At 46.8% G+C, this 27,338-nt stretch overlaps 1 protein-coding gene across 1 annotated transcript in view; it reads right to left on the bottom strand.

Moving 5' to 3' along the window:
• Positions 1-26,978, bottom strand: part of GRHL1 (grainyhead like transcription factor 1) — a 42,033-nt gene extending 15,055 nt beyond the window's left edge. The window contains exons 1-9 of the mRNA XM_059835477.1: positions 26,959-26,978; positions 23,060-23,246; positions 19,929-19,999; positions 17,937-18,327; positions 17,064-17,140; positions 16,108-16,264; positions 15,505-15,616; positions 14,461-14,555; positions 1,429-1,587 (exon numbers count right to left, since the gene is read on the bottom strand). Coding sequence (XP_059691460.1) covers positions 1,429-1,587; positions 14,461-14,555; positions 15,505-15,616; positions 16,108-16,264; positions 17,064-17,140; positions 17,937-18,327; positions 19,929-19,999; positions 23,060-23,246; positions 26,959-26,978 — 1,269 coding nt within the window. The remainder of the gene's footprint in view (positions 1-1,428; positions 1,588-14,460; positions 14,556-15,504; positions 15,617-16,107; positions 16,265-17,063; positions 17,141-17,936; positions 18,328-19,928; positions 20,000-23,059; positions 23,247-26,958) is intronic.
• Positions 26,979-27,338: the final 360 nt, after the last annotated feature.

Here is a 27,338-nt window from a genome sequence, read left to right as displayed (position 1 = left end):
AAAAAAAGAAAAAAGGCCTGAAGAAAACCCATGAGACCCAAACCTCTTAGGCTTACTCTGGAGAGCATTCGTTAACTCCCTGATAAATTCTCTGCAGAAATCATCACAACAGGAGCCATCTCAGGAGGGACTTGAAGGAAGATGCCAGCTTTACACTGGCAGGCAGCTACAGGCAGCACCTCCCAATCATGCAGGAAAGCAGAGGGGCCTATTTAAAAGCATACAGATGGACAACAAAACATGGCAGGATGAGTCAATGGGATGCTACAGCAGAGGCAGACTGTAGAGGGCTCCATATATTTTGGGATGTAAGTGGAGGCAGAGCAATGGTTTGCGAGATGAGCCTTTGCAGCAGTCCCCTGGGGGATGACAAGGCAAGACCACGCAGTATGCGACCAGTGCAAAGCTAGCACAGGACTCAAGAGTGGGGGGTCACAAGCCCATCTCAGACCTGCAGCTGCACAGAGAGGTATTCGAGATCTCACTCACAAAGAGTCCATGCGATGAAGATGCAGTCTGGATGCAAAGAATGAGAGGCTCTAATCAAGTAGGATGCCAGCAAAACAGGACATCAGAGTGGTTTAGCGATCAAAAGAGGGACTGGGGAAGTCTGGGCAGTGCTCATCCCAGCCTAGAAAGATCTTGGTCGCTCTGGAAATACTAACATTGCACATCACTTGCTCTGGTCCTTCAAAAGACTGTTCTGACAGGAACAGGTTACAAAGATTGGGAAAAACGTCCTTTCTTTGCAAACTCAGTTAAGCTTTCACAACTGCTTTCAGCTCAGCTCCTGCTGTGTTGCTTTCACAGCTTCAGGTGAAGATTGGCTTTGGGAATGGTGTTAATTCTCTGCATGCTAAATGCATTAGGCAGAGCAGTCAAATTACAGCACCTATCCAGCTTGTCAATGGGCTTCACTATACTACTGTATCTTCACAGGGGCACAATGAAAACAGCAACATTTTCTGTTCGCAAGACGTGTGAGGTGCTTGAGTTTTTTAATAACAAATGCAGTAAGAACACACAAAGAAATTTAAGAGGACCAACACAACTTAGCTTAGGCAAAAAGACAAGCCTCCACTTGCTCCAATCAATTGCAATGATTTCTCCTACTGAAAGCACTCTGCAGGACTTTCCAGTGTCTGGAGTACCGACAGTCAGTCTTCTGCCACTGACTGACCTTTCTCCAAATTCAATGCTCAGGAACACTTCCTGGCGCTCCAGCATTTTGAGAGCAGCAAATTTATTTAAGGTCATCATAACACCTATGAGCCAAGTGAAATTTTTTCCTTGCAAAGGCTGAACACAGACAGGAGTTTTCAGTGAGCCAAAATAACAAGTGGCAGAATAAAAAAAAAAAAAAAAAAAGCTGCCGAGTTGTGGAACAGCCTTTCCCAAAGGGTCACTGGCACATTGACCCAACCTTACCTTGTCACAGAAGACTTTAATCTGGCAGTAGGCTCTGTGGACAGGTTTGTTACTCCTGTTATTGTAGCTGTAGGTGTCGATCTGAAGATTCAGGGGCAGGCCTTTAACTCCCTTCTGAGAGGAGAAATCTGTGCTGAGGCAGTTCACAGAAATGAAAACCTGCAGAAGAGGAAAGCAGCACCTGTCATTAGTGACACACAGACTCCTGGCTGGCTGCTGAGCGAAGGACTACTTGGTGAGTGCTGAGACCTAAATGCTGGGCCTTGCCACTACAAACAGGACCTTCTGTCTTCTGAGAGATGAGGTAAAATCCCCAAGAAGCGGTATGACATTCTTAATACTTTATATAAAACTGTTACAGGGGACAAAGTCACTTTGTCCAGAACGAATTTCAACAAACTCTCCAAACTTTATGAAGACTCCACCCATCTTCCCCAGATATTTCTGCCCAAGAGATCTCAAATGTTGTCATCAAAGTTTTAGCAATAGGAATCCTCCTACACCCAACCTTCACTGGCCAATATTTTACCATCTTGGTAAGAACACAACCACGCTTCAAAAAATTTACATTACTTTGGGCAAGTTAAAACAAAGCTTTCCATGAGTTTTACATAAGCTGCTGTGAGCACAGCTTGTGCTTGAAACTACTGGGGTTTTTTTGTTGTTGTTTTTCTGTGAATGATAGTAAAAGCTTTTAAAAAAATATTAAGCAACATGTTATCTTTAAACACAGGAATAATGCCATTATTTCAGAGAAAGAGTTTCTGGGCTTTACACCTAAAAAGATGAACATCATTTTGAATATTCCCAGTAAGACCTACAATACAGTGTTAAAGTTCAGATCAAAAGAGAGAGAGTAATATTTTCATTATTGTAATAAAAAAATTGAATTATGGGAAAAATTAATTAAGAGTTATTTTCAACATATCTAATTTCATTTTCGTAATTGCCTAAAAAAACCAAAAACCAGAGAACAAGTCCAATGCTGCTTAACAGAATGAAGAAATATCCTTGTGCAGGTATGAACGGATAGGCCAGAGTACTTTGTATCCAGAACGTGGGCTTGCTGTGTGCTAGGCTTTTCTCCAGATACAGTGCTCATTATTGGCATGTCTCAGAAGCTGCAATGATTAATTACCAGGAATTTATGAGCTACCAAGAAGCTGCAGTGTCTACTCTCCTCTCTGCCTCAAGAAAAAAGCTGGAAACCCAGTGCTAAAAGAAATGAAATAAAATAAATCAAAGCCTTAGGAGTCAGAAGCACCTTGCCAGAGATTTTGCACAAATACTGTCCTACCACCCAATTGCTCACTTATTGTGCTGCTACCACGAAACACCCGCTTGACAGTCTCTGCAGTGAGTTAGTGCCACCTCCCGGAGCCATCCCAGTGTTGCAAAGTCTCAAGGTAGGTTTTGAAAAGCTTAGGGGTTTGGGTTGGATTTGTGGTTTTGCAAAGTGCTTATCATGGGCTTCTTCACACAGGTTCTGCAACATCCTTTACTAGTTCTAACAAAAGAGAGGAAACGGAAATGTAACTATCACCAGATTAGGGATATAAGCTTCCCCCCCCCCCATATATAACACAGTATTATAAAAAGCCTGGGGGAAAAAAAAAAAGAATAGTCTAGATAAGTGTCTTATTTCATAATAATTTGTCTGAATGTTCAAGATTCACATGCAGTTTCTTGCAGCCTCTGTGAGCACCAGCTGCCCCAGAGCGGGGAGACAGCTGCCGGCACACCAGCTCAGCAAACAGTCCCCATCCCTTCCCTTCTGCACACACAGATCTCACAATGCCCCTGCCGAGTCCTGCTTGTGCAAAGGGAAACTGAAATGAATAAAACCACCTCTAACTCCCACCAGCGTGGCATGCCAGCGGAGCCCCATCCCCAGCCACCCCAACCTGCACTGCTTGTTCTGCAGTGGCCCAAGCCAGGACAACATGCAGTGACAGCAGCGCCAAAGGTGAGCCAGCGCTCAATGTCTGCTTGCCTTCCAGCCTGTGTCTCAGCATCCCAAACCCGTTTTGTTCCAAGACAACTTTGTTTGAAAGCATTAAATACATCCCAAATCGCACCCAGGAAAATTATTTTAAAACAAGCTCTTCTCAGTCTTCCCCAGACTAACCCAAACGATGGCTTTGCCAGCTTTTATCCACCCTCCTTCCCTTTTTGCTACCTTCAGCTTTAGAAGGGCATTTTGCTTGCAGTGTTGGCACACCCCGGGGGAAAGCTTCAAGGAGTTTGAAGAGCTGCTTTCACCCACTTTGGAGCTAGGTAATCAGATGTATGCACAGCCTGAATAATTGTGTTCCCTGAGCAGGGGTTTTCTTTTTTAAAAAGAGCCTCAGCTCTGGTGTTTGCATATTTTTACATTTTAAATTTTAATTTTATTTACCCATACTGAATATTCACACACAACTCTCACGCCTGTATGAAGAAATGACTGCATTCTTCAAGAAAACATGCCTGAGCAGCCATGCCAGAAGGTCTACCAGAGGCCCAAAATTTCTGTGAAATCCCCCATCTGAGTTTCACACCACTGGACACCAGTGGACTTGACGTACAGCATCAACCACCAATTCCCTAGAAAGCAGTGTCACTTCTTTACTGGATAATTCAGGTCCATGCTTTCAGTTTTCATAGCTTACCAGTCACGCAAAGCCCACAACGCCACGCTGGACTGAAGGTAGAAGCATTGGTCTCAGCACAACAGACATACACTATGGTAGCAGAGCTGCATAGGTATCCCATGGGAACTTGGGATTGCCTGTCAGATGACAAAGATTATCCTCCTACTTTAGAGTCTCCTCATTTGATTAGCTTTGGCTTTAAGCAGCTAACTTCATTTTCATGCCATTTAAGTCTTCGAGACTAGGGGCAGGAGATGATAACTAAAACCTAATCACCTCTCTGAAGCAACAGAGAACCAGCCTGTCTTCTCCTGTTTGTACAAAGCCATTTCAGTTCAAAAGGATCATCTGCTTCTCCCTACCCATCCTGTTACTTGTATTTTTGAGCACCCTCAAACTGCCTCAACTTCTACAAAAATGGCATTTTAGAGAACAGCTTTTCCAGTTTGGGCTAAAACAGTTTCAAGCCAGGTGCTTTTTGTTCAGGAAGATTTGACTTGCATTCAAAAAGAAACGTAAGGCCAAATGACTGCGCCAGCTACATCCCCACCCCAAAATTTCCAGAAGAAAGAAAAACGTAACCACAGAAGTTGCTTTGCGTCTTCAGCCTGCTGAGCAAGATTCCTTTTCATGTGTCCAACCTATTTTTCTAAGGGCAGTTCCGCATTCTCAGCTATATTAAGATTTGTTGTTACTTTTAAAAAAAACATTTTCATCTCACCTCCCAAGATTCAACATAAAGACAGCACTTAAAAATAGAGCATTGTCAAGCCCGAGCACTTATAAACATGAGTCAAGCCCTCAAAAGTTACACATACTTTCTTTAAAACTGAGATTTCTGAAAGGATTAGAAGCCTGTTCGAGTTATTTTGCTTGCTTGGCAGTTAAGCCCTCAGTCTATATTTGACTCGTATTTCCAGGCTTTTCTCTCCAACCAAAGCCGGGCTTTATTTTCCTTTTCTTTTTTGTTGATTTTTTTTAATGCTTTTTTTCATTATTATTATTATTAGCGAAAGCCGAGATTCTCATCGAGACTAATGGCTCCACAACTGTGGTGTTTCAGATAAAACACCAAACAGCATGAAATCTGTGAGCTGGTATGAGCTGCTGACCCCCCACATCTGGTGATGTTCATCCCAACACGCTACGGAGCCTCCTCCACCCAACACCAGGTTGGATTTCCTGCAGCCTTTAGGGCACACAAGCAGCAGCCCAGCCGCACACAACGAAAGGCAGAAGGATAAAAGCACCTCCTCCGGGATCACACTGGAAGTCAGTGTGGGAAGAAGCCAGACCTCATGATTTCCCAGTCTGCTTTAACCACCCGACCACTCACACCCCTCCTCGCCTAACTCAGGAGAAAAACACCATGCCTATGTTCAAATCTACGAGAAACAATCTTCCATTTTAATAATGCAGAAAAAAAAATTAACCCGTCAGCTCTGCTCTCTGCCCTCAAGGAAGGGCAGCAGAGACAGCCAAGTTCTTTCCACACAGCACCTTTTTCTAACAAGATCTGCCTTTCAAACAAACCAGGAAAAACAGGCATAATTAAAGGGCAATCAAAGCGCTGCAGGAACCTCGCTGTCAGCGAGATGAAAGATGCCTTTTTTAAATGAAAGCTTGCATACCCAGATCTCTTCTCCTTGGTTTATCTTGGACACCGTGCTCTTTTGTCACACAAAAAGCACCAGCAATTTTGATTAGTCCAAAGGCTACATATGCAGCAGCTTTAGATGAAGTGTCACCTTGTACAGCCTCTTCTGACTCACTGCAAAGCAAAGTTGAAAAGGAACGATATGTAGGTACACATCAACAACGTCTGAGGTTGCCATAGGTATTGGCAAGCAACTCGGATGGGTATTAGCACACCGTAAGCTCTGGCCAGTCCCCGGCAAACACAGGCACGGGTTAAGACTGTAATGGCCACGCAACAATCTCCCTGTCATGCTAAGTCTTGTACATCCTTCTGGACAAGACCCTACACAGACAGACTTGGGACTATTCCAGTTTGATCACCTTGTTCCACATGGCTTTCATTTCAATAAAAGACAGGTAAATTGAATTCATGTCCTCCTATTTATGCTCCATTATATTCTTGTACCCAGACGATGAAGACACCACTCAATAATCCAAGTCCATGGGATATTTCTTTCTCTATTGAGAATTCAGATAAGACTTTAGCTGTTTTCTAGCACTAGTAGGTAAAAGCCTCTCATTTTAATGCTATATTAAACTTAAAATTGTCAGGATGCTTTTGATTTTGGATTACTGTATTTGGACAGAATACAGAGTTTGGAGCCTACAACAGAACAACCAGGGACAGGTTAAACTGCAGTGAGCTTCTTTCCAGGGAAGGCAGCTGGATACTTATCTTGGCTAAATAATTTCAGTGTTCTGCCCAAGACACAGTATGCGAAGGGTGTGTGTCCTGGGACCACTTCCCCTACACAAAGGCAGTGCCTTGCCTGTGGACTGATCACTGCGCATCCTACTCACAAACCAACCTGAGGCCACACGCAACCCTTGCACAACAGTACCCAGGCTGCATCTCACTTTGCTTTCCCTCAGAGCAGCAAGGCCGTTCCTGTGGTCTCTGGCTGGGGAGGGCAGCAGTCACTGCACAGCTGACTTGATCTATGTGTTATTTTCACTTTTTGCAGAACAAAGGGTCATAGAAACCCTCAACCAAACCAACGTGAAGAGCCGCCTTTGAGGCTACAACAGCAGATTAGAAACCAGAGGAACAAATAAGGTAAATGATCCATCAGAGCTAAGTAACAGGACTTGGGTATGGATCAGAGGACATGAACCAACTCCCTCTTCCTCCGCCTGCACAGACTCCCTCAGAGAACCAAGACACGCGCCATCCAACACTAGGGAGCGGGAAGCTACACAGCTATTGCCAACGCTAGGACGCAGCCGCTCCCCAGCCCAGCTGCCAGCAGGAATTCTGGGAATGTCAGTGCAAAGCCCAGCGGCCACCAGGTTGCTTGGTGTCCCGCAGATGCGTGTGCAATTCAGGGGTATGCAGCCACGTGGTCACAGCACTCCTTGCTGGCTAGCTGAAGGAGCAGCCCTAGGCCCAAATTCCACAATCAACTCATTTATCAGCCCTCCACTAAAAAAAAACTACCTGGAAGCTCAAAGGTTGTTATTTAAATGCTGATGGCTGAAAGCATGTGGTTTCTCTAAAGACTTGGACAAATATAAACATGAAAGGGAAAAATAAAGTGTCTTTTCCTAAAGATTTGTCCACACGGGTGCATATAAGATAGGCCTTAACGTGCTTCATCTATTCTGTGAGCTGGCTGGATGCAAATCGCTTCCATCCCAAGAGCCTTATATATTACACCAGTGCAGCCCCAAGCCCTTCGAGAGGCAGAGCTGTCAGCCCAGGCACTGCGTTGTGCTAACATAGCTACGTGGCTTCCAGGATTGGTGCTGGGTCACAGCCAGGCAGCTGGGAGTGCAGGCAGGGCAAGCACAGGTCTGCCTGCACACATCCGCAAAGGCATGTCCTAAGAAAGCGGCACCGGGAAGACTGTTCTGTCTTTAAAAGAAAGAAAAAAAAAAAGAAGAAAAAAAAAAAGCTTGGTACAGATCACCTGAGAGGTGGCTAATCTTACCGCTCTCACATTCGTTTCTTCACCTCCCACATGCACCACAGGTTTTGCATCAGCAGGAGGCGAGCCAGGAAAGAGAGATAAAAATTGGGCAACTCATGCACCTGTGGGCTCCCCAGCCGCCTCCTGCCTTTGGGATCGGACGCTCCAAATAAGGCTTGTCTGGCAGATGTGCGATAGGGCCACATCCGTTGCAGCTCTGCTCAGCCAGACCCAGCACCATCCTGCTCACAGCCTGGGGAATTTAGTTTGCATTCAAACCTACCAAGCCCAGTTTGAGTGACTGACACAAAACACATCACGGGGTCCCACACCACGCCAAGGAATGCCGAGTGGGAAATATAACCCAGCCCCGGATAAGTGAACATCCTCCTAGCAAATTCACTCCATCAACAAAACGAAAATGAATGGTGATGAAAGGAAAATACATATTCCTGCTCACAAAGAGCAATGCTGGTTGTTATTCCAACCTGTTCTGAGGCAAGGAAATACAGGACTGTCTCCACTCGCAACACGTGGGAAACCTGGGGATAGAGGTTCCCAGTCCTACTGATGCTTCCTCCTACCCCACGCTTTGATAAGATAAAGGTGCAGGGCCAGGTGTCAGCTTTTGTTAGGTTGGTTGGAAAGAAAGTAAAACCAGCAGTTTGGCAAAATGTGGCAGGATGTAAGAAAAAACCAAAAAACAACCCACAAACAAAAAAACCCACCCAAAATAACAACCCACCCCCCAAATGAACAAAAAAACCAAACCCCCAAAACAAACACCACCACCACAAAACTGAAAGAATTAAGTCTACAAAGGCACAAAAATGGCTGCAAAGGAAGTGTCGCCATCAGGTATAAAAGGAATGGAAAATAGGAAAAAAATTCACCTCCCAGTTTGCTCTGTAGAAAAGTTAACATCAGGAAGATTTTTCTTTCAGCTTTAGGAAATACACTGTGAGCTCCCTAGTCGGCTGGAAGACCAGATGGACGGTAGAGCTTGGGACACCAAGTTCTGAAGAAAAACCGTGAGCTGAAAACCTGCTTCTAATTTGCAATGCTTAAAATCAAGGGTAATACATGCTTGTTTTTAAGACAACACAGGACAGAGTAGGGAGAGGCCTTCATTAAGAGGCAGGTAAGCAACACTTGCTATGACTTTCCTATGTCACCGCTCCAAAGGCTGCGTGTACTTGTGCCTCAAAGTACTTGTGGTCTGCAGCCTTGGCTTCAAACTAATCTCTTTCCTTTAAGTATGTTTGACTCATCACATTTCATAGTTTCATTTCCAACTAGCCAAACCTGTACCTCCTCAATGCTGCTGAAGGTGGCAACACCTTCTTTAATGAGGCATATGACTGCTGTTTCATTACAATGGCATCCATATAAATGCATGCAATATTCATCAATCAAAAAAGTTGAAATTCTTCCTACAGTGAACACCAATGAGGATTATGCTAGAATAAACTCTTAAAATAAATCAGTAGTGTACACCCCAGCCTTACTTCAAGTTGCAGCAAGAGATCCACCCTCTCCAAAAATTGAGCTCATCTGAACAAAAAATCCTGCCCAAGAACTTCAGTCAACACACATGAGGATCTGCCAGAAGACCACCCTCATTGCCCAATCTACTATTTCTAAAGGCCAACCCAAATTAGCCACAAATTACCTGAATACAGGACCCTGCCACCTTTCTTGGACAAAAAAAAAAAAAACCCAAGCATTGTTTAATTGCTCTGTCATTCAGGGTGCCACTTAAGAGATACCACAGCACCTTCCCTTTGGTGGAAAAACAGCAAAAAACTCTACCATTATATTCTCCAGCTCGAAATGCCCATTACACCCTCACCATGTATCCCTTCTTAGTAGAAAGGGTCTTTTCACACAGAGTATCTGGCTTACAATGCCTTTTTTTTTTTTGGAGGGAAGGAGTGGGAGGACAATAGAGCCCTTAATGTGCCATGACGTCATTTTTGGCTACAGTTCCACCATCCAGCCTAAAGCAAGCCAAACAGAAGACCTCCACGGGGCCCTTCTCTGGGAGCTGCTGGAAGCAACGCTACGTTTCAAAAGCGACCCATTGGCAAGCATGGAAGGAGTGCCCCAGCACAACAGCAGGGTCCTTGCACTGTTAGGACTACAAAAATGGGGCAAGGAGGCTCTTGCGATCACCACGCAGACAACTTGCCCTGTTCAGACAAGAGGCCCCAACCTTCCTGCTCCATGGGGCAGGAGCTCAGATGGAATTTGAGCAAAGCGGGATCCAGCAAAGCCAGTTAACCCTGGGGAAACCGATCTGTCCAGATTGTTCAACTGCCACTGACCTGAGAGCAGGCCATGTCCCCAGGCCAGAGTTAAAGGACAGAGAATTTGCTTCACAGCCTAACGGGTAACTTAACAGGACAATGGCCAACATTATGAAGACTAGCAGGAAACACTCGAAAGAAATGTGCATTTAACCACGAACGTGATCACAATTTTCATTAAAAGACTTCTAATGTGTACCAACCAAGAGAAGGAGAACCGGGCATGCTGTACAGACCTGGGAAGAGATGGTTCCCAGTCTCAAAACCTCACAACTTGAACCTACGAACGCTTCTCCTGATTTGACATATAGAGGTCAAAGACACAAAAAGGGCTGCAAGGACAGGACTCCTCTTCCCTACCTTCAAACCCCCCTCCACCCCCCATCCCCGATTTTAAAGATGGCCAAACCTGCTCAGTCAACGAGGAGGGGCAGGCACCTCCAGAGAAAGCTCCATCCCAGCTCTAGACACCCCATCCCTAATGAAGTTATAGAAGCGAAAGATGACAAGCTTGTGTTCAGACATCTAAAAGCTTCTTTACAGGAGAAGAACCCCACCTCGACTGTCTGCCCAACACAGCAGACATCCAGAACAGGGTGGGAAACTGTTTGAAGTCTCCACAAGCCTCAGGGTAACTCCAGCATTACCTGTTGCATGCAAGTGAGTATCAGCTACACATCTTTGTCAGACTCATCGGACCACGCTTCCACCCAACCAGGATGGCTCCTGACTGAGTAGCTGCACTGGCTTTCCTAAATATCCCATTCAACAACTCACCAGTTCAACTAATTTCCCAGTTCACCATCTCCCCCTTTCTTCTCATAAAGCATGATTGTCTCCTCATCCAATTCTTCCCCTCCCCTGGTCTGTCAGGTGGTGGGGTCAGACCTCACCTCTAACACGGACACCTGGAAGCCCACCTGAATCACCATCTCCCGACTCCACAGTGTCTCCTGTCAATCTTTTTAACCCGGACCTCGCTCTCCTTCCAATTTCAGGAGCACCACTTCAGGGCAATCTGTCTTTCCTTCTCGAAGCCTGGCCCTCCTTCCCACCCTCAGATCCCTTCACTGTCTCAGAGCAAGGAGGCTTTGGATCCTGGGCCCTTTTCCAGCTTGAACACACTCTTGCAAAGGTCAAAGTATACTTACCCCTCCACTCTCCTATAAAGCACCGCTTTTAGCAGCTCCTGTGATGTCCCAAAGCAACAGAAGAGGGCAGAGAGGAGCTGCCAGAAAGAAGCACACAGCATTTGCTCTGAAACCCACAGACACTGTCCGCTCCCAGAGTGGGAAGTGTGTCATGCATGAAACACTCCTGGTTTCTACACACATGGCCTCACAAAGAGCACACCAATGCAGCCAGCTGTGTGAAAACTCCATCCGTTCAGAGCCAGACCTACCTGCTGCAGCCCCGGCGTTGCCCTCAGCTCTCCCAGCACAACGCAACTGGGAAATACTGGTTGCTGAGGGCAACTCAAACATCCTTTCCATCCCCCAAGCCCGCAGCTGCAAAATCCACACATTTTCCTTGCTACAGAGGGAGCACATGACACGTGTCACCCAAAAACAGTGTTTCTTCGCCAGCAAGCTGTATTTTACAAAATCCCCAAAGTGCCCCAAGGGGACTGGCAAAGCACTCTCTCAGGCAGGTGACACCCTCCTGCACAGACGAAGCGGCAGAGGTACAGTATTTCTGTACATCCCCACAACGAGGGCTAGCACAAGAAGGGCAAGTACCTGGTCCCAGAGCTGCTAGGAGAAACTTCTTCTGATAATGTATTATAATACATTGTGATAATATTTACACCTTAAATCCGACACACAGCCAGTGCCTAAATGATTAATTACATCAGAAATCCCAGACGCAGAGGCTCATCACCTCCCATCTGACACCGCTGCATGGGATCAAATCATTCCCACAGCAAACTGGGAGCAAGAGGGAAATGGGAGAAGCAGCAACCCCAGAAGAATCACCTGGCTCTGGTCCAGGTAACTCCAGGGCTCAGGAAGCAAATTTCTAATAATCAAGGCTTGCTGGCTGGTTAAACATACCATCTATGCAGCACTGCTGCTGTTATTAAATGTGAGACACTGTATTTATTACTGTGGAAGACCTTCTGCAGCATCAGAAACTCAGCTCTCTATTCCCTGGTCTCTTCATATACTACAAGACTATTGTTAGGGGGGAGAAGAAAAGGAAAATAAAAGAGAGTGAGAGAGCATGCAAGGTAAACGAACCATGCAATAAAAATTGTTGAAATTGGCTCAGGCATCTCCTGATAAGATCACAGGAGTTGAGAAAGAACTGCAGCTCTACTGGTGAGAAATCCAACCATTGACAAAACACATCCACTCACGGAAGAAAAATAATAAAGTTAAACAGACGCCTAAACACACAGAGCACTTGCTAAAAATGCCAATTCTTTGAACACTGAGGTCCAGAGTATTTTTGTCTTAATATGATTCTGATCCCAGGAGCCAAGGCTTGCACTCTTGATATCAACAGTTCCCTCTGCAGGTTCATACCAACCAATACTCAAAGTATATGGATCTCACACACTAAGACTGTGAATCTGGAAGCAAATTTGCCTCTGTAGCTACAAAACCAGTCTGGCTCACACCTCCTCACACCACCTTATCCCATGAAGTTCAGCCCTGAGCTGAAGTATTACCATGAGGGTCCTTAGACCTTTTCAAACTGCTATTGGCAATTTCACTATAGACTGAAACTACTCATTCAGGGGTCTGTAGAGTACCTGGGCAATAACCACCTGCTTCACAGCGCTGGGCTCCATCACCTGGTGGGAAAGGATGGTTTTCCTTGGGGCAGCCACAGGGTTCTCAGCACCAGCTCCAAGCCCCGCTCCTGGGTTAGCAGCCCATCCCTACTGTTATACGGTGGCTCAGCCAAGCAGAGAGGCAGCTGCAGAGCTACGAAGTGCTTCCAACTCACTGGGGACGTGAAATCATCGCTCTGTCTGCATGGTCCATCCCTGCACGCAAATCCTAAGCCCTTAAGTACCTCGCAGACACCAATTACCTGGGCTCCTTGAATGTTAGACTGGCTATGACAGCAGGATAACATTTTGGGAACACTTACTGCCTCCTTTTGACAGCCCTTCTGAAGCTTCCTCTGTTTGTTCACAGAGCAAAGTGCTTCATACTTCAAAAAAAAAAAAAATCACATCAGCCTTTTAGCACGCTCCAGCAGGTAAGGCCCTCCCTGACATCCCTCTCAACCTGACTGAAGCCAAATCTGGTGAACAGGGAAGCCTGGCATCCAACACCAGCTTCACAAGTGATGTCACACATGCTGCAAGGCAGCACTTTCAGCAACAGCACACAGAGCTCCTCGATGCTGCCTGCCAAGCATCCCAAACTTCTCCCACAGAGCTGAAACCCAACAGCAGCCCCCATACAACCTTTCCCTGCCTCTTTTCTCCACAGTCCTTGTGCAGCACAGAGCAAAGCTCATGGTGACAGCAAGCTCTGTGCAGTGACACCACTCCTTGTGCCTCCTGCAAAGCATAGTGGCATACACAGCTCCAGAAAAGGACCTTTGCGTTCTCTGCTGAGAACTCCTACGTCTCCCAAGCCAGGCTCTCCCTAGACATGGCACTCCGCAGCCATCAGTGGTTTTCCCCACGATGCTGGTGACTAGCACGTGATGTACTAGCAAGGGAACAGCCGGCCTCCAAAAATTGAAGGAAACCGTTCCCAATTTTTAACGAAAACACAGGTAGTAATGAAATTCTCCGAAGAAAACTCCTGCACTTTGACTCCAGCAACAAACCAGTGGAAAATGCCTTTGGAACAGAGGTGACTCCACTCTCTGACCTGCTGCCCTTGCACATAGAAGAGGCACGGGCCTTTTTCAAAAGCTGGAGTGGCTTCAAACAGCTGCAGTTATCTACTAGCTAGGGAAGCTGCCTGTACTTACACACCTACTGTAGAGCCTACAGTTCTGAAAAAAGATCAAACCAGAGTTCACCAGGAGGCTGCTCTAGCTTGAAATAGGTCACTGGGTGTTGGGATCCGTGGTTTCAGCAACGCATGCTTTGGGAGCTCAACGGCAGCACCTACTCCCTCTTCTGCTAAAGGCAAGCCCATTGCCACAGCCTTAACTCCCTCAGAAACTGCCCCCCGACAGGATCCTCCAGGAGACTGTGCTCACTGCCAAGCCCAGCTACACTCCATCACACCTCCTGCGCCACTTCATCTGCTCTGGAGACACTAGGCGCTTCCTTTTGTCAGTACTTGTCTGTCAGGTAGGCAGTTCTGCCAAGAATCTTAAAGCAGTTGCAAAGCTCTCCACAGTTGCACATGCAAACCCTCTTAAGAAATAGCCAGAAGGTTTTGCCTAATGTAAGAGCGTAAACAAACTTGTTACATGCTAATCACCAGGTAGGCCACACACCCTTCCCCTCCCCCAGTCCCGGAATCTGCTAAAAGGACAGGAAATACAATCATGGTCACGTACCTTTGCTTCCTCATTGATGTCCCAAGTGAAGGATATGGCATTGTACGCGATCTCCTCAATGTTACTGATGGTATTGAAGCTCTCCTTGTAGTCAGCTATTAGAAAGAAGGATACATGAGGGAGAAGAAGAGGCTATACCATCTGGAGTCCTTAACCACACAAAGCAGCCAGAAACTGCAACTCCCCAGCAACCCCTTGGGGGCAAAGTAAGCTGAACTTAAGAATGGATCATTAACAAGGCTGGAAATGGGTCTTGTACAAAAATAAAATACAACAAACAGGAGGAAGGAGGAAAATGGGACTCAGCAGAAATTCCAAACTAGAAGCTTCAGTGAGAAAAGCAGACATCCCAAATATCACATGTCCTATGCCATAGCCTGCTATGTGCGGCAAACTCTACCCTGTACAGCAAGGGCATAAGCTCTCAATAAAAGTCCTTCAATAACAAACAAAGATTTGCATGCGCGTCTGCTTTAAGAGCCAAGTGATTAATCCCTGCTTTTATTCACAGAAGGAAGGGACTCGGAGTACAACCCAGCCTTCAGCCAGAGAAGGCTGGAAGCCAGCCAGCCCCAGCCTTGTCTGGAGGCAAGTGGAAATTTGCAGTGTTTTCTTTTTTTATGTGTACCAAAGACCAGTTGTGAGCAAAGCTGTGGGAAGGAGGATCATTAGTGTCGAGGTATTTCTACAAGGATCTTGTCCTTTGAAGAAACACAATATTTAGGACAGTCACAGAGTCTATAAGCCACGACTTAGCTACAAGCACCAGGATATGCCAAAGCAACTGTAGTTTGGAGGGGGGTGTTAGATCTCCCAATGCAAAACCCTAAACTCAGACTGCTCACCAACCAAAAAAAGGAGTGCTAAAAACTACAGCATTAGTAGTCAAGCAATCAAAAGCTCTCTCCAGGCTTTCAGCAAAGCTATGGACAGCAGAGAGCATGAGCCAAAGGTTCCTTAAAATAACAAAGCTTTAGCAGAAAGCCAAACCTTGCCAAGGAATTAGGTTCAGAGTTTGACATCAGCAATGAGAATGTTCCTTACCTATGTCAATGCATCTTTGTTTGGCTGTATGCTGTCTTGAGTGCCAGTATTTCCAGTGCCTGAGCTGATCTTCTCTTGTTTTGTCTTCAGCAAACACGACCATGATGACACTCTGAAAGGAGAGGGGGAGGGGGTAGGATTGAAAAAAAATAACATAAGACACAAACATGTGAAAGAGAAAAGGCCACAGAGTACATTTGTTTTGGAAGTTCTCCTTGGTATCAGGTTTTCTGCTTTAGGCTTTCCAACCTGATGTACTGCCATATACCTGGCACACCACTGCCAAACAGGAAAGCAGACAGCAGTGCTTTCTGGGTCATAAACAGAGATGAGCAGAACTGCTCTCCTAACTGGAGTTCAAGGATCTCATTCCAGGTGTTGCATCACCTTTACACAAGTGCTGACACCACTTCTTAACAGACTGAGCCAGGATGGGTTGGTCTGAAAGTAGGTGGACGGCAAAGGAATGAACATTGACGTAAGAGAGAAGGTAAGCTGGCCTTAGTGCTGATGCTCTGGTTTAGATTACTGCACTTTGGGAGAGTTTAAGGCTACCATTGTACACACCCTCTTTCCCAAGAAACCACAGGAGCTGCCACTCACTCGGACTTTACTGATGGGGTGATGGATTCCTTCACTACTGCTGACTTCTTTCAGTGTGATCGGGTAAAATTGACCTTTATTCAGGTAAGTCATCGTGCTGTCCCCAGGCTTCTGTCGGAGGGACTTGGAGGCTTCCAGAGTGTATTCAAAGTTATTCCTACGGAGCGAAGAGGGCAGTGATTGCTAAAGCATTTTCCTGGAAAGCCGATTAAATGTTCCACATTTAATTTGGAGAAATTCCAAAGTTGTTAGTTGACTCACTAAGCCATCAACAGGCAAGGAAGTTGGAAAACAGGATGAACCCCTTTTTCAACCATTTCCTTCATGAATGAACATTTAAGAGAAGTTCTTGGCAAGCTAAATCCCAAGACACATCAGCAGGCAAGACTGGAAGCTCCCTGTTCAGGCTGAGAGCAGCAAGCTGCTCAATCTATTAGCAACTAAATTAAATTCACAAGCTAATAAGCCATTCAGTGGCCACGGTCTTCTCTTCTTCCCCAGTGGTCAACTGCAGCTAACCAAACAACTAGTTTATTCCCCTCCCTTGGAGTCCAGATGAGTTTCATGCTTCCTATTTCTGCTGTAGATTTCCAACAGGGAGAGAGCAAGACAAGCAGGCCAGGGAGAGGGACACGGCTGGAAGCCAGCTATGAGACCACTGCAGAGCTGAGAGACAGCACTGCATCTTCCCATGGGACGGGGAGTTGGTACAAGGTCATCGACTGAAATGGGGTGGTATTTCCAACCCTGCATGTAGTTTTCCTTAAAGATACAGGTAGGATTTTCAACTGTGAAATTCAAATAAGCAGGCGCTGTTGTGGTTTTGAGATCCACAGCTTCCCCAGTGCCTGACAGAAACCCAGCGCAGAAAGGAGTGAGCTGCACTGCTTGATCGTGGACAAGCCAACTGTAAGAAAAGAGGAGGATATAGGCAAGCAGCAGGCTTAAAGCATTACCCAGAAATGCTGTCAAACACATAATCTTCTGAATTCATGTTGGCCATCCGGAGATTCAATTCAGTAGGAAAGAAAACCTGGGGTAGACACAAAACAAAATAACACAACAATTAACACAGCAGCAACAAGAAAAGTCAAGATTAAACAGATACTTGTTACCACAGAACTGGCAGGCAAATTGTTTATCAGATAACAACTGATTTTTGGTCTGTACAAACAGGACACTTGAGCAGGGTTTTAATCCAAAACTTTTGGGTGTCAACTAAGCACAACATCTCACAAGCCTTCTAAGTCAGCTTAGGGCAACATTTTAAAGCTTTCCCAAATCTCAAAGAAAGGGCATAGCTACCCAGTTCCTTGAGGTCTGGCTTAAAAATCAAAACATAGTTATGCTATTGTTTACAGTTGGTACCACAAAACAAAAAACACTGATTTTCATCCAGGTTTAACTCTCACTCAAGGTCCCTAAATAAACTGACTGTTTTCCACTGACACACACCACGCCTAGAAACTGGCAGTACGGAAGCTTACAGACATAGTCACTTCACTTCAGTATCCGCAAAGGCACTGCGGAGTGCTGAACTCTTGCAAAACCTGGCCCAGTGCTGTGGATCAAGGTAAATATTTCTACCCTCTGCAAGTCAAAGGCTCTGTCACTAGTAAGATTAGTCATTTGCTTTTGATAATGATTTCATGTTGTGAAGGTTTTATTTGCTAAGTTATACTTATGCACCTTTCTCAGAAAGTCTTCTATTCCTAAATCACTGGACAGCCTTCTGTCTCAGGTAACAAGAACAATTAAAGATGGAACTGGATCTCTCCATCCAGATCAAGACACGCACACACGCACACAGCGACTGCCTCTCTTGGTACCTCTTGCACGCCCTCCTTGAAAGTCTCCGAGAAGGTGGAGTCTGGCGTTCGCCTCTGGGAGTTTTGAGGCTGGGTGTTGGAACTGAACTGGTCGGGATTGAGGTTCCTGTCGAAGACCACCACCCGCTCAGGGGGCTCAGGGTGGTAGACACTTGGTGGGATGCCCACTGCAAAGCCATGGGGCTGCGTCTCCGTTTTGATGGAATGGGTGGGCATCGTGGCAATTGAAACGGTGACTGTTGTGTCAGGGGTTGTAAGGTGGCCTCTCTTGTCCATGCCCATCTGGGGCGTGTGTGGAAGGACAATATTGAAAGGCACATTTTTCAGAACTTGGACTCTGTTTTCTCCAGCAGAAATGAGTGACTGTTCTGTCACATTTGGGATGCTGTTCCTTTAAACGACAAAGAAAAAAAATCGTGCATAAATTACACAGCTCATTTTCTCACTAAATACGAGCTAGAAATACTTCTCAGCCTTCTGGATAAGGACAGCTGATACCAACTCCCCTGCTTGTGTAGAACACCTCAATCCTAACCTGAAAAGCTGAGAAACTCATTCAAAAAAGAAACCTCACCCACTGCTAACAACCCCACCTTGGAGATGTATTACCCTGGAGCAAACGGTTAGGGTTCACAGCCCAGAACCTCACTGTTTGGAAAAGAGTGGTCCAAAACTAAGCGCTTTGCGGCCCTTCCCACCACACATCGGCACACGCAGGCTCCATGAAACTGCTCTTTGGCGGATGGAGGAGGACTGAGAGCAAGGTTGCTGCTCCTCCGCCCTAGGACTGCACGCCACCCGGGAAGCACCAACAGGGAAATTACACCCCTCTTTCATGAACAACCCCCCGAGAAAATCCACACCGAGACTCCCTGGAGTGTTTGCATAGCTTCACACTCTCCACCCCACCACACTCATTTCTGCCAGGACGACACTGAGATCTGTGGCTGAGCTGACCTCATAGCTAGTAGTCACTAAGTCAGCCGGCCCTCCCTTTCTCCCTCCCCACAACATGGTCCTGCCTTCTCCTTTGCACCAATTCTGATGCGCCCCTGTGCCCTTGGTGAGCCAGTTTGGCTTGTTCCACTGGCAGAACACTAGCCACTTCTTTTTTTCCTGCTAGGTTATGGGTCAGTGGAAGACCAGAGCTGGTACAAGGGGAGCAGTGGGAACACATGGCTGGGAACCAGGCCGCTCTCCTCAACAACAAGTTGATTGAACAACTCAGCCAGACCACAAAACTTCACCTCGAGTCCTTAAAGCATTCTAGTCTGTCCAAAGAAAAAGGATGGTAGGAGTGGAAGCCTGGCTTGAACGAACCCCACATTCGTAATGTTTACTTAATCAGTATCATCTTCTGCTTGGGAGGCACAAGAGAGGGAGGGCAGGAAGAGAAAGAGGATGGTAGGAGTGGAAGCCTGGCTTGAACAAACCCCACATTCGTAATGTTTACTTAATCAGTATCATCTTCTGCTTGGGAGGCACAAGAGAGGGAGGGCAGGAAGAGGAAGAAAGAAAGGAGTTCCAGAGGATACAAAAGAAGTCCACAAACAATACAAAACCAAAACTAAATCACAAGCACTTTGAAGTTCTTCCCTATCAGCCTATGCATGAAGAAGCAATGCTGCTGGTACCTGAGAACAAAATCAGCAGTGAGCAAAATAAAAGGGTCACCAGTCACCTCTGCAGCCTTGCAAAGGGGTGCCTGTGCTACCAGGCTGTGCCTAGTGTTAAAAAGAGCAGCTTTTGACACCAGTACATGGAAAGCAGATGGACGGCTATGAGAAGCAGTTTGGGCCTCAGGTCTCCACATCATGGTCCAAACCCCATCCTGTTCATGGGGCAGCACAGGAATCTGGGGCACAGAGTAAAACCAAACAATTTCTGTCATCCAGCAAAACCCTGCAGTGCAGGAAGTTACTCTCCTTCAGCAGCTTTGGTGGTCTAGGAGGGAAGGCAGATAAGCAGACACACGATAATAAAAACTACTACCTTTTGCTATGGTCTTGGTCAGGATGTTCTACCTCTGGTTTAGCTGTCGAAGATCTCCTCTCCCTTGGAACCTAGGAAATACAAGACATACTATAATTGCATTCTTCCTCCCATACAAAAAAAAATAATTAGCTCCTCAAAACACAGCCATTTAGTCAAATTAAGACAGCATCACTCTCTGATACCAGTCATTATTAGCATTACAGCTTGACCGATGTTCGCACGGCTTTGGGATGCTAGGCCCACCTCAGGTGATGCCTCACAGATCCCCGTGTAGCTGTCCTAGCCAGCTGTGCCAGCCCTGGGCTCCTGCCAGCAGCAGGCAGTGGGAAAACTGGTGCAGAAAACTGGCCATCCATGGCTGGAACACCAGCACTGGGGTGAACAGGACCAGGAGGAGAGTCCCCAAGGTTTGTGCTGGCAGTGCAGGTTTTCTCCTCTGCAGGCTGGCAAGGTTCAGCTTGATGGATGAGCTCAAGGCTTGTGAAAGGACGCTGCTCCACAGTCCCTTTCCCATGAACGCATACTCTCTAGGCCACTTCCTCAAAGACCACTTGAGGCTTTCCTTTCTCCTTGGAGACCAGGGGATGCGGGGAGGACCAGGGTCAATAAGTGTATTAGGATGCTACAGCTCATTTTTGTGCATGGCCACGTACAACACACTGGCCCAAACTGTATTAAATCTTTTATAAAGGAAAGGTAACCACCAGTGCTCTGGATTTAAGACAGCTCAATACTGCTCCTCACATTCTATGCCATGGACAGGGTTTGCCCTGAAAACACCACACACCGCAACACTGATCACACAAGCCGCCTTGTCCATACACAGACGCACGCCATCCATTTTCCTGGCTGTGCTGCATGGCCAAGGCATACAGAAGGTGGTGAACTCTTTGACCTATGGCAGCTCAGTTCACCAGAGCACACAGCCAGCGCGCGAGCAACCAGAATGGCTCTTGGAACCACTGACACAAGCCTGTGGTGCTCAGGCCCCCTTGACTGCACAGCAAGTCCACACAAGCTCCTCTGTGAACACACACATGGTGCCCAGGACTTTTGTCACTCTCAACACACCTCCGGAACAAGCAAAGCAAACACTTCACGGTCTAAGAAGTAGTAAACTCCCAAGGCTTTCCTTTGCTGAAGCCTATTCAGATACTGCCCACATTTGCCAGCTTGGGTACAACGTGGGGAACCACTGCTTTATTGCTAACTCAAAGACTGATGACATACCTGTGTGAACAGCATACTTCTCTAAAGAGCCCCTGACTAAGAACTAAGTCCTGGCTCTTCCACATAATCTGGAATCTCCAATGACACCAGAACTGTTGGATTCGCCATGAAAACCAGCAAAATTTGGAGAACCTCTAGCTGGAGACTGCTAGGAGGCCAATGCTAACTAGTCACTGAAAAACAAGGCTCTTCCAAGCTGCGTTTTACCTCAAGTCCAACACTCCTACACTCTAGATTTTGATCAAAAATTTGTTTCCTGTAAGGCCTTATTAACGACAGTTGAGCTATCAGGGTAGCCCATTAGTCAAATGGAAGAAAACTCAAATTGTTTGGTTTTGTTGTTTTCTTTTTTTAATACGAAGATGATCTTATTGGCTGTCTTTAATATTGCAGAGGGGGCGTATTAGAAATGCCTAGACATCATCCTTCTAGCATTACTTCGTAACTTCTTTCAACCTCTAACCATTTTGCTTCACGCAAGTGTGCGGCATACCTGTTCTTCCACTGATTTTTCTGTACACCTGCTGATACCCAAACATAAGAGGAAAACCTGAATTAGACATTAATGTAAAGCAAATCCTTTCTGCTTTGTCAAGCATGAAGGACCAACATCAACGTTCTCTTTGTAATCTACAGGTTTAGAAATCAAAACTGATTTTGTGGATTAAAATGGTCCTGGTGAAAGTGGTGTGTTTTTTTTTTCCCCAAGAGCATAGCAAGTGCAGGCACAAAGCAGAAAGTCACTTTTCTCACAAAACTAGCTGAATAATATCCACATCAGTGAGTTTGTGGCATTTTGTCGTGTATGTGTGTCTGTGTGTGGAGTGCTAATCTCCATATTAAGCATTACAAGAATATTTTGATACGTAAGACATGTTCAACTCTTAAAAGGACAGGCCAGGATTTTGTATGCATAAGGCAGCCTCTCCTCGTGCCTGAAGAACGTTCAGAGGCCGGCAATTGCGCTCACTACTGTTAAAAGACACTAGCGAAAATGTCAGGCACGTGAGCCAAGTCAGCCTCCTGGCCTCCCTGCACGCTCAGCAAAGAAAAAACAGGCGTCTCTACCTGGTGAGCCAAGCCACTGTAACACAGGCGTCTAACACAAGCAAGACGCCTCCCTGCCTGGAAATGCCTGCTGGTCTCCATTGACTTGGACATGGACCAGAGATAACTACCCTGGCTTAGACTTCTGGTATTTAGGAAAGAAAGCTCAGCAAAATGTATCCCACACAAACCAGAAGGTTATCTGTCTGACTGTGTTCAATTCACCTATGAGCATCTAGGAAGGTGCGTGTCTCCGAGAGGACTGTCAACACTGGGGAAGACAACCACAGTTGCCAAAGGATTAACAGAATATGGCAGCTGAAGCTCACTGAAGGTTATAGGAATGCAGACAGCAACTACTCCAGGTGGACACATCTGTCCCACACACCACCAAAAATCTGTAGTTATAGTTTAGTATCAGCTGAGACTAAGGTAGCACATCAAAGCTCCAGCAAAAGCCAACGGTCCCAGCAGAATAGTGATCATCTGAGCAAGAGGAGAGAAGTTTCTTTCTCCATGTGTATTTACATTCAGACAGGCACATGCTCCCAAACTCTCATTCCTCATGACTGTTTCTACAACACATTGTCTCCTGCAGAACCTGGAATCAACAGGCAAAGTGCAACTGAAGCTTTTGACCCAACACATTAAGATCCAGGGGATCTTATTTTACTGAGCTAAAACTAAACCAATTTTCAGAAAAAGGGACATGGAATTTTTTCCATTTAAAACCCACACAGTTTAAAGTCCTTCTGTAAACAACTTCTGTAAAATCCTCTAGCAAATAACACCTTTTCCACAGGGGGAACAAGAGCTCCGCTGGCTGCCAGAGCCGACCCACACCAATCTACCTTGTAGTAATCATAGAGCAGTCCAAGGGCAGCTGCACTGTCTTCATCACCATTGATGCTCATCATAGCTTTGGTAGCTGCTGTAAGGGGATTTTCAAGAAAGGTTTTCCAGGCCTCATCTTCACTGGTGTAAGGACGTCTCTGAGAGTAGAGAGAGTCATTCTGAAGAACCAACACGGGTCTTTTACTTGAATCATAAAAAAAAAAAAAAAAAGAAAGAAAAAAGCCACCTGTTAGAACACATGAAAAACATTCCTAAAGTTCTTCAAAATTAGCTGCCCCAGTTTCACAGGGTTCATATTCTGATTCAGTGCACTGCAAGGATTAGTCAACACAAAAAGCCCAGAAACCTAATTCTGATCTCACTCACGCTCAATCTAAGTCAGGATTAATTTGACCAAACTCAGCTGGATTACACCAGCCTGTATAAAATCGCAAAGCCGTTTAAGAGCACCGCTGACCTGCTCACACTCTGAATCCAACCCAGAAAAAGTTACATGTGCTTACTGGCCTACCACCTACAAAACCTCTAGCACATCCTACATAATATTATCGAGCTGCAACCTGCTCCAGTTCCCACATGGGACTAGAAAATGTGAATTAACAAAACACCTCTTTCCTCCAGAGCTTTCTGAAGGTGTCTTCCCTCTCAGAGCATATCTGAAAACGCCACCTAGAAGCTGCTGATTAGTTATAGACTACAGAAGGAAATTGATCAAAGGGACCTCAAATCAATTTCACAGTGAATTTTTCTGACAAGAGAAGCCAAAAGACTTACTGCCTGGTTACTGCTGAAATAATCCATAACACTAGTTTGAAACACCCTCAACAGATGACTGGGAGAAAAAGAGAAAAACTGGAGTTTTTCCCTTTGTGTTGTAGTATACAAAAAGAATTATATTTACTCTGAACGTTTTGGGATTGCTGGAAACAAGACGACTTGGACCTTCTGCCCACAAGTGAAAGTAGGACATTTGTATAAAATGCTGTCCTACCAGCTTAGACGACTTAATATGCTTTGGTTCTATCGGTAAAACATACGCTTCATCTTTCAAGTCGGCTCAAGCTAATGTTGTTTAAATCTAATTTTTAAACCAGTTGAAACAGTTTTCTTTCCAGTGCAAGCATTACATTAGTTTACTGCAGACTGGCAGGGAGAGGAGGGAGGCTTTTTTATTTTCTTAAGTAATCTCAATCCCAGCATTTTTTAATGAATTGGTAACAGGTTAAAATAAATAAATACTAAAAAACCCAAACCCTACAAAAACCAGTTCCCCACCACCATCACACACCTTCCCCAGTAGATAAGCATTCTTTTTGTCTATTTACCCAGATGTATTCAGAGATTGAAATATACTACAAAAAGTTGTGAAATATAAAGTTGTGAAATACTCTAATCACTATAATCAGCTTAAGACTATCCTACATTTATCACCACCTTCTACCAAAAAGATTGCGAAGCACTTTGCAAGTTATGCGTTCGATCCTTTATCGGTTACACAAGGAGTCTCGCCGAGCTTCAATGGGACAGCTTGGCTGAGCCGAAGACACTTAAAGCGAGTGGGAGTTTCCAAGACTTGCAAGAGCACTTTGTGGCTCTAAATCAGTATTATATAGTTGGAAAAAAGCAAACAACAACAAAGACAAGCTCTTGCACCAAGCCCTTTTTTTAGGTCTTTTTACATATTTGTGTACGCACTGACGCAGGTATCAAAATGCAGACACCTCTGGTATCGAGGACATCCACTTTCCATCAAAAACTGCACAGCAGAAGATAAAGAGGAATTTTCTTTAGGGACATAGTACAAGTTCCTGTTCTTATACAATGTGATAAAAGAAACCTCAAATATCCATAGCAAAAGGGTAAATACTCCAGTTAAAGTAAAGAAAAAGGCAACTAAGTACTCTAGGTGCAGTTCACTTGACCCATCCCTGCGCCAGGCTGAAGAGCTAAATCAGCCTTGCTGGAACTCACAAGACCACTAAGCTGATTCCCTCCAGCAACACAATGCTCACATGGAAAGAGAGGACCAAGGGAGAACCAAAAATACTGAGAACTAAAGCAGCCACCTACCAGAAATGTAGCAAATGCAAAACCTACATGTTTTGGTGTGGTATCTTTGTCACTGCAACATCTAAATATAATGCACATTGCCCTACAGGTAACCTCCCCCCTAAAGCAGCATAGAAAGAATTATCTACAGAATTATCAAGAGAAGCGCAGGGTTTGGCAGTAACTCAGTCCCTTAACAGAACCACAGCTTCTTTCAGGAAAATGAGAAGGTATTAATAAGAGTAGTTAAACACTTATTTTTCCCAAGTTTTAGGTTTCGAGATTATCGACCCACGGACCAGCTCTCAAAGCAGTAGACATGTCCAGCAAAGGCTAGAAATAAGTTTCCTACCGCAGTTTTAATAATTTCTGAATTTTATTTTCTACGTAACCGAAGTGGAAGCAGAGGAATATTACAAAAAGCAGATACTCTCTCTTTGCCTGCGAGGATCCCACAGCCTGCAATGTTCTGCGTTCAGATCACAGAAACTATTCCTACTTACTTCACCAATCCAAAACGCACCCTTTCTCTCCCTCACCGTGCAATTTCACTCGAGATGCTAAAGAGATCCTCAGCTGCACTGTGGTTTATACCTGGTCTGGCACTGAACACACCTTTACTGCTGAGGCAGCAGAGAGGGTTTCTTTCGCTAGCTTCTACGCACCAGAAAAGTGAAGCGCATGTACCTAAATTACTATGGCCTCATCTATTAAGCGTCACTGGAGGTAAAAAAACATATGAAAAATCTTAATCACAGGGTGAAGTTAGTGAGCTGCTGCGTTAGTCCTCTTTCCAGAAAGTAGTATATTGAAAAAAAAAAAACTTTGGTAAAAGTCCTATGCTTTCGCTAGGAAATGAGTGCATTTGAGTCACCGATCATTCAAAATACAGTAATTTTACAATCGGTTCTTCAAATCACTTCAGAGCTACCCCGTTTTCTATTAACTTACAGTGCCCACGGCCACCGCCTCCAGAGGGACACGGCGAGAAGGGCAGGAATAGACCCAAGCCATGACACGCAGCAAGGGATCCGTCTGAAGAAGACATCTCAGTGTTCAACGCCACGAAGTTACAGAAAACACACTTTAAGCCCAGTTTTAGCTCTTCCAACGCTCGCTTTCGTGTAGTTCGAGGCGGCTGCAGCCCAGCTCACCGAGAGCCCCACCCGGCCGCCGCGGCGGCTGGCTGCCGGCACGGGTGGGCCCGCCGACCCCCTTACCTGCCGAAATCCACCTTGCCGGAGGGGTGCGCCTCGTAGAAGTCCATGGGGGCCGCTCCCGCCGCCGGGCAGCGGCGCGGGGTTCCGGCGGGGGCGGGGGGGACAGCCCGCCGCTGCGGCTCCGCCCGCCTCCCTCAGCCCCCGGGAGAGGGGCAGCCCGGCGCTGCGGCGGCGCCCGCTCCTCCCGACGGCGTGGCCCGCTCGCCGCCGCCGCCCGCATTTAAGGCGCGGCGGGGCGGGGGGCGGACGGCGGCGGCGCTGACCCACGCCTCGCTGCGGGTGTCGGGTTTCAAAGCCGGCCCTGCCTCGCCGCTCGCCTCGCGGGGCGGGGTGGCCGCCGGGGTCGCCCCGCTGCGCCGCCGGCCCCCCCGCCCCTGGGGCTCGTTCCCCCCCCCCCCCCCGCGCCATTTCGCACCGCCCCGCCGCAGCCTCCGGTTACTCCCCCGAGAAGATGGAGGGGGGCGGGTCCCCGGGGAGAGCGGGTCCTCCCGGCCCGGCCCCACAGGAGAGCGGGCGGTGAGCCCCGGGCGGCGGGCCCCTCTCGCCGCAGCCCTCCGGAGGGGCGGCAGCACCGGTCGGACCGGACCCGGCTCTCCCCCCATCTCTTCCCCGCCCGGCTCACTCACTTGTCGTAGTCTTGTGTCATGTCTGGCGGAGGTAGCGGGCGGCAGAACTGGCCCGGCTGGTCGGGAGGGCGAGGCGGGGGCGAGCGGAGAGAGCAGCGCGCAGCCCGCCGCACCGACGGGTTTTGTCGGCTTTTCTCGCCCGCTCAGGTGGCTCCCGCAGCCGCAGGTGGACGGTCGCCGCGCGACGCTTCCCATTGGCTGCCGCGGACCGCGGGGCGGAGCCGCCGCGCCCCCATTGGGCGGTCGGGCGCGGGGAGGGCGGTGCCGGCGGCCGTGCGGGGCTCCGCGGGGGACGGGGTACGCCGCGGCTGAAGCAGCGCGGAGGCGCTCCGTAGGGCCCGGCCCGGCCCGAGCCGCGCCGAACCGAACCGAACCAAGGC

The sequence above is a fragment of the Gavia stellata genome, chromosome 2 (assembly GCF_030936135.1).
Source record: "Gavia stellata isolate bGavSte3 chromosome 2, bGavSte3.hap2, whole genome shotgun sequence".
Classification (NCBI taxonomy): Eukaryota; Metazoa; Chordata; class Aves; order Gaviiformes; family Gaviidae; genus Gavia; species Gavia stellata.
Note: the sequence above shows the minus strand (reverse complement) of the source record. Positions and strands in the feature narration are given on the sequence as shown.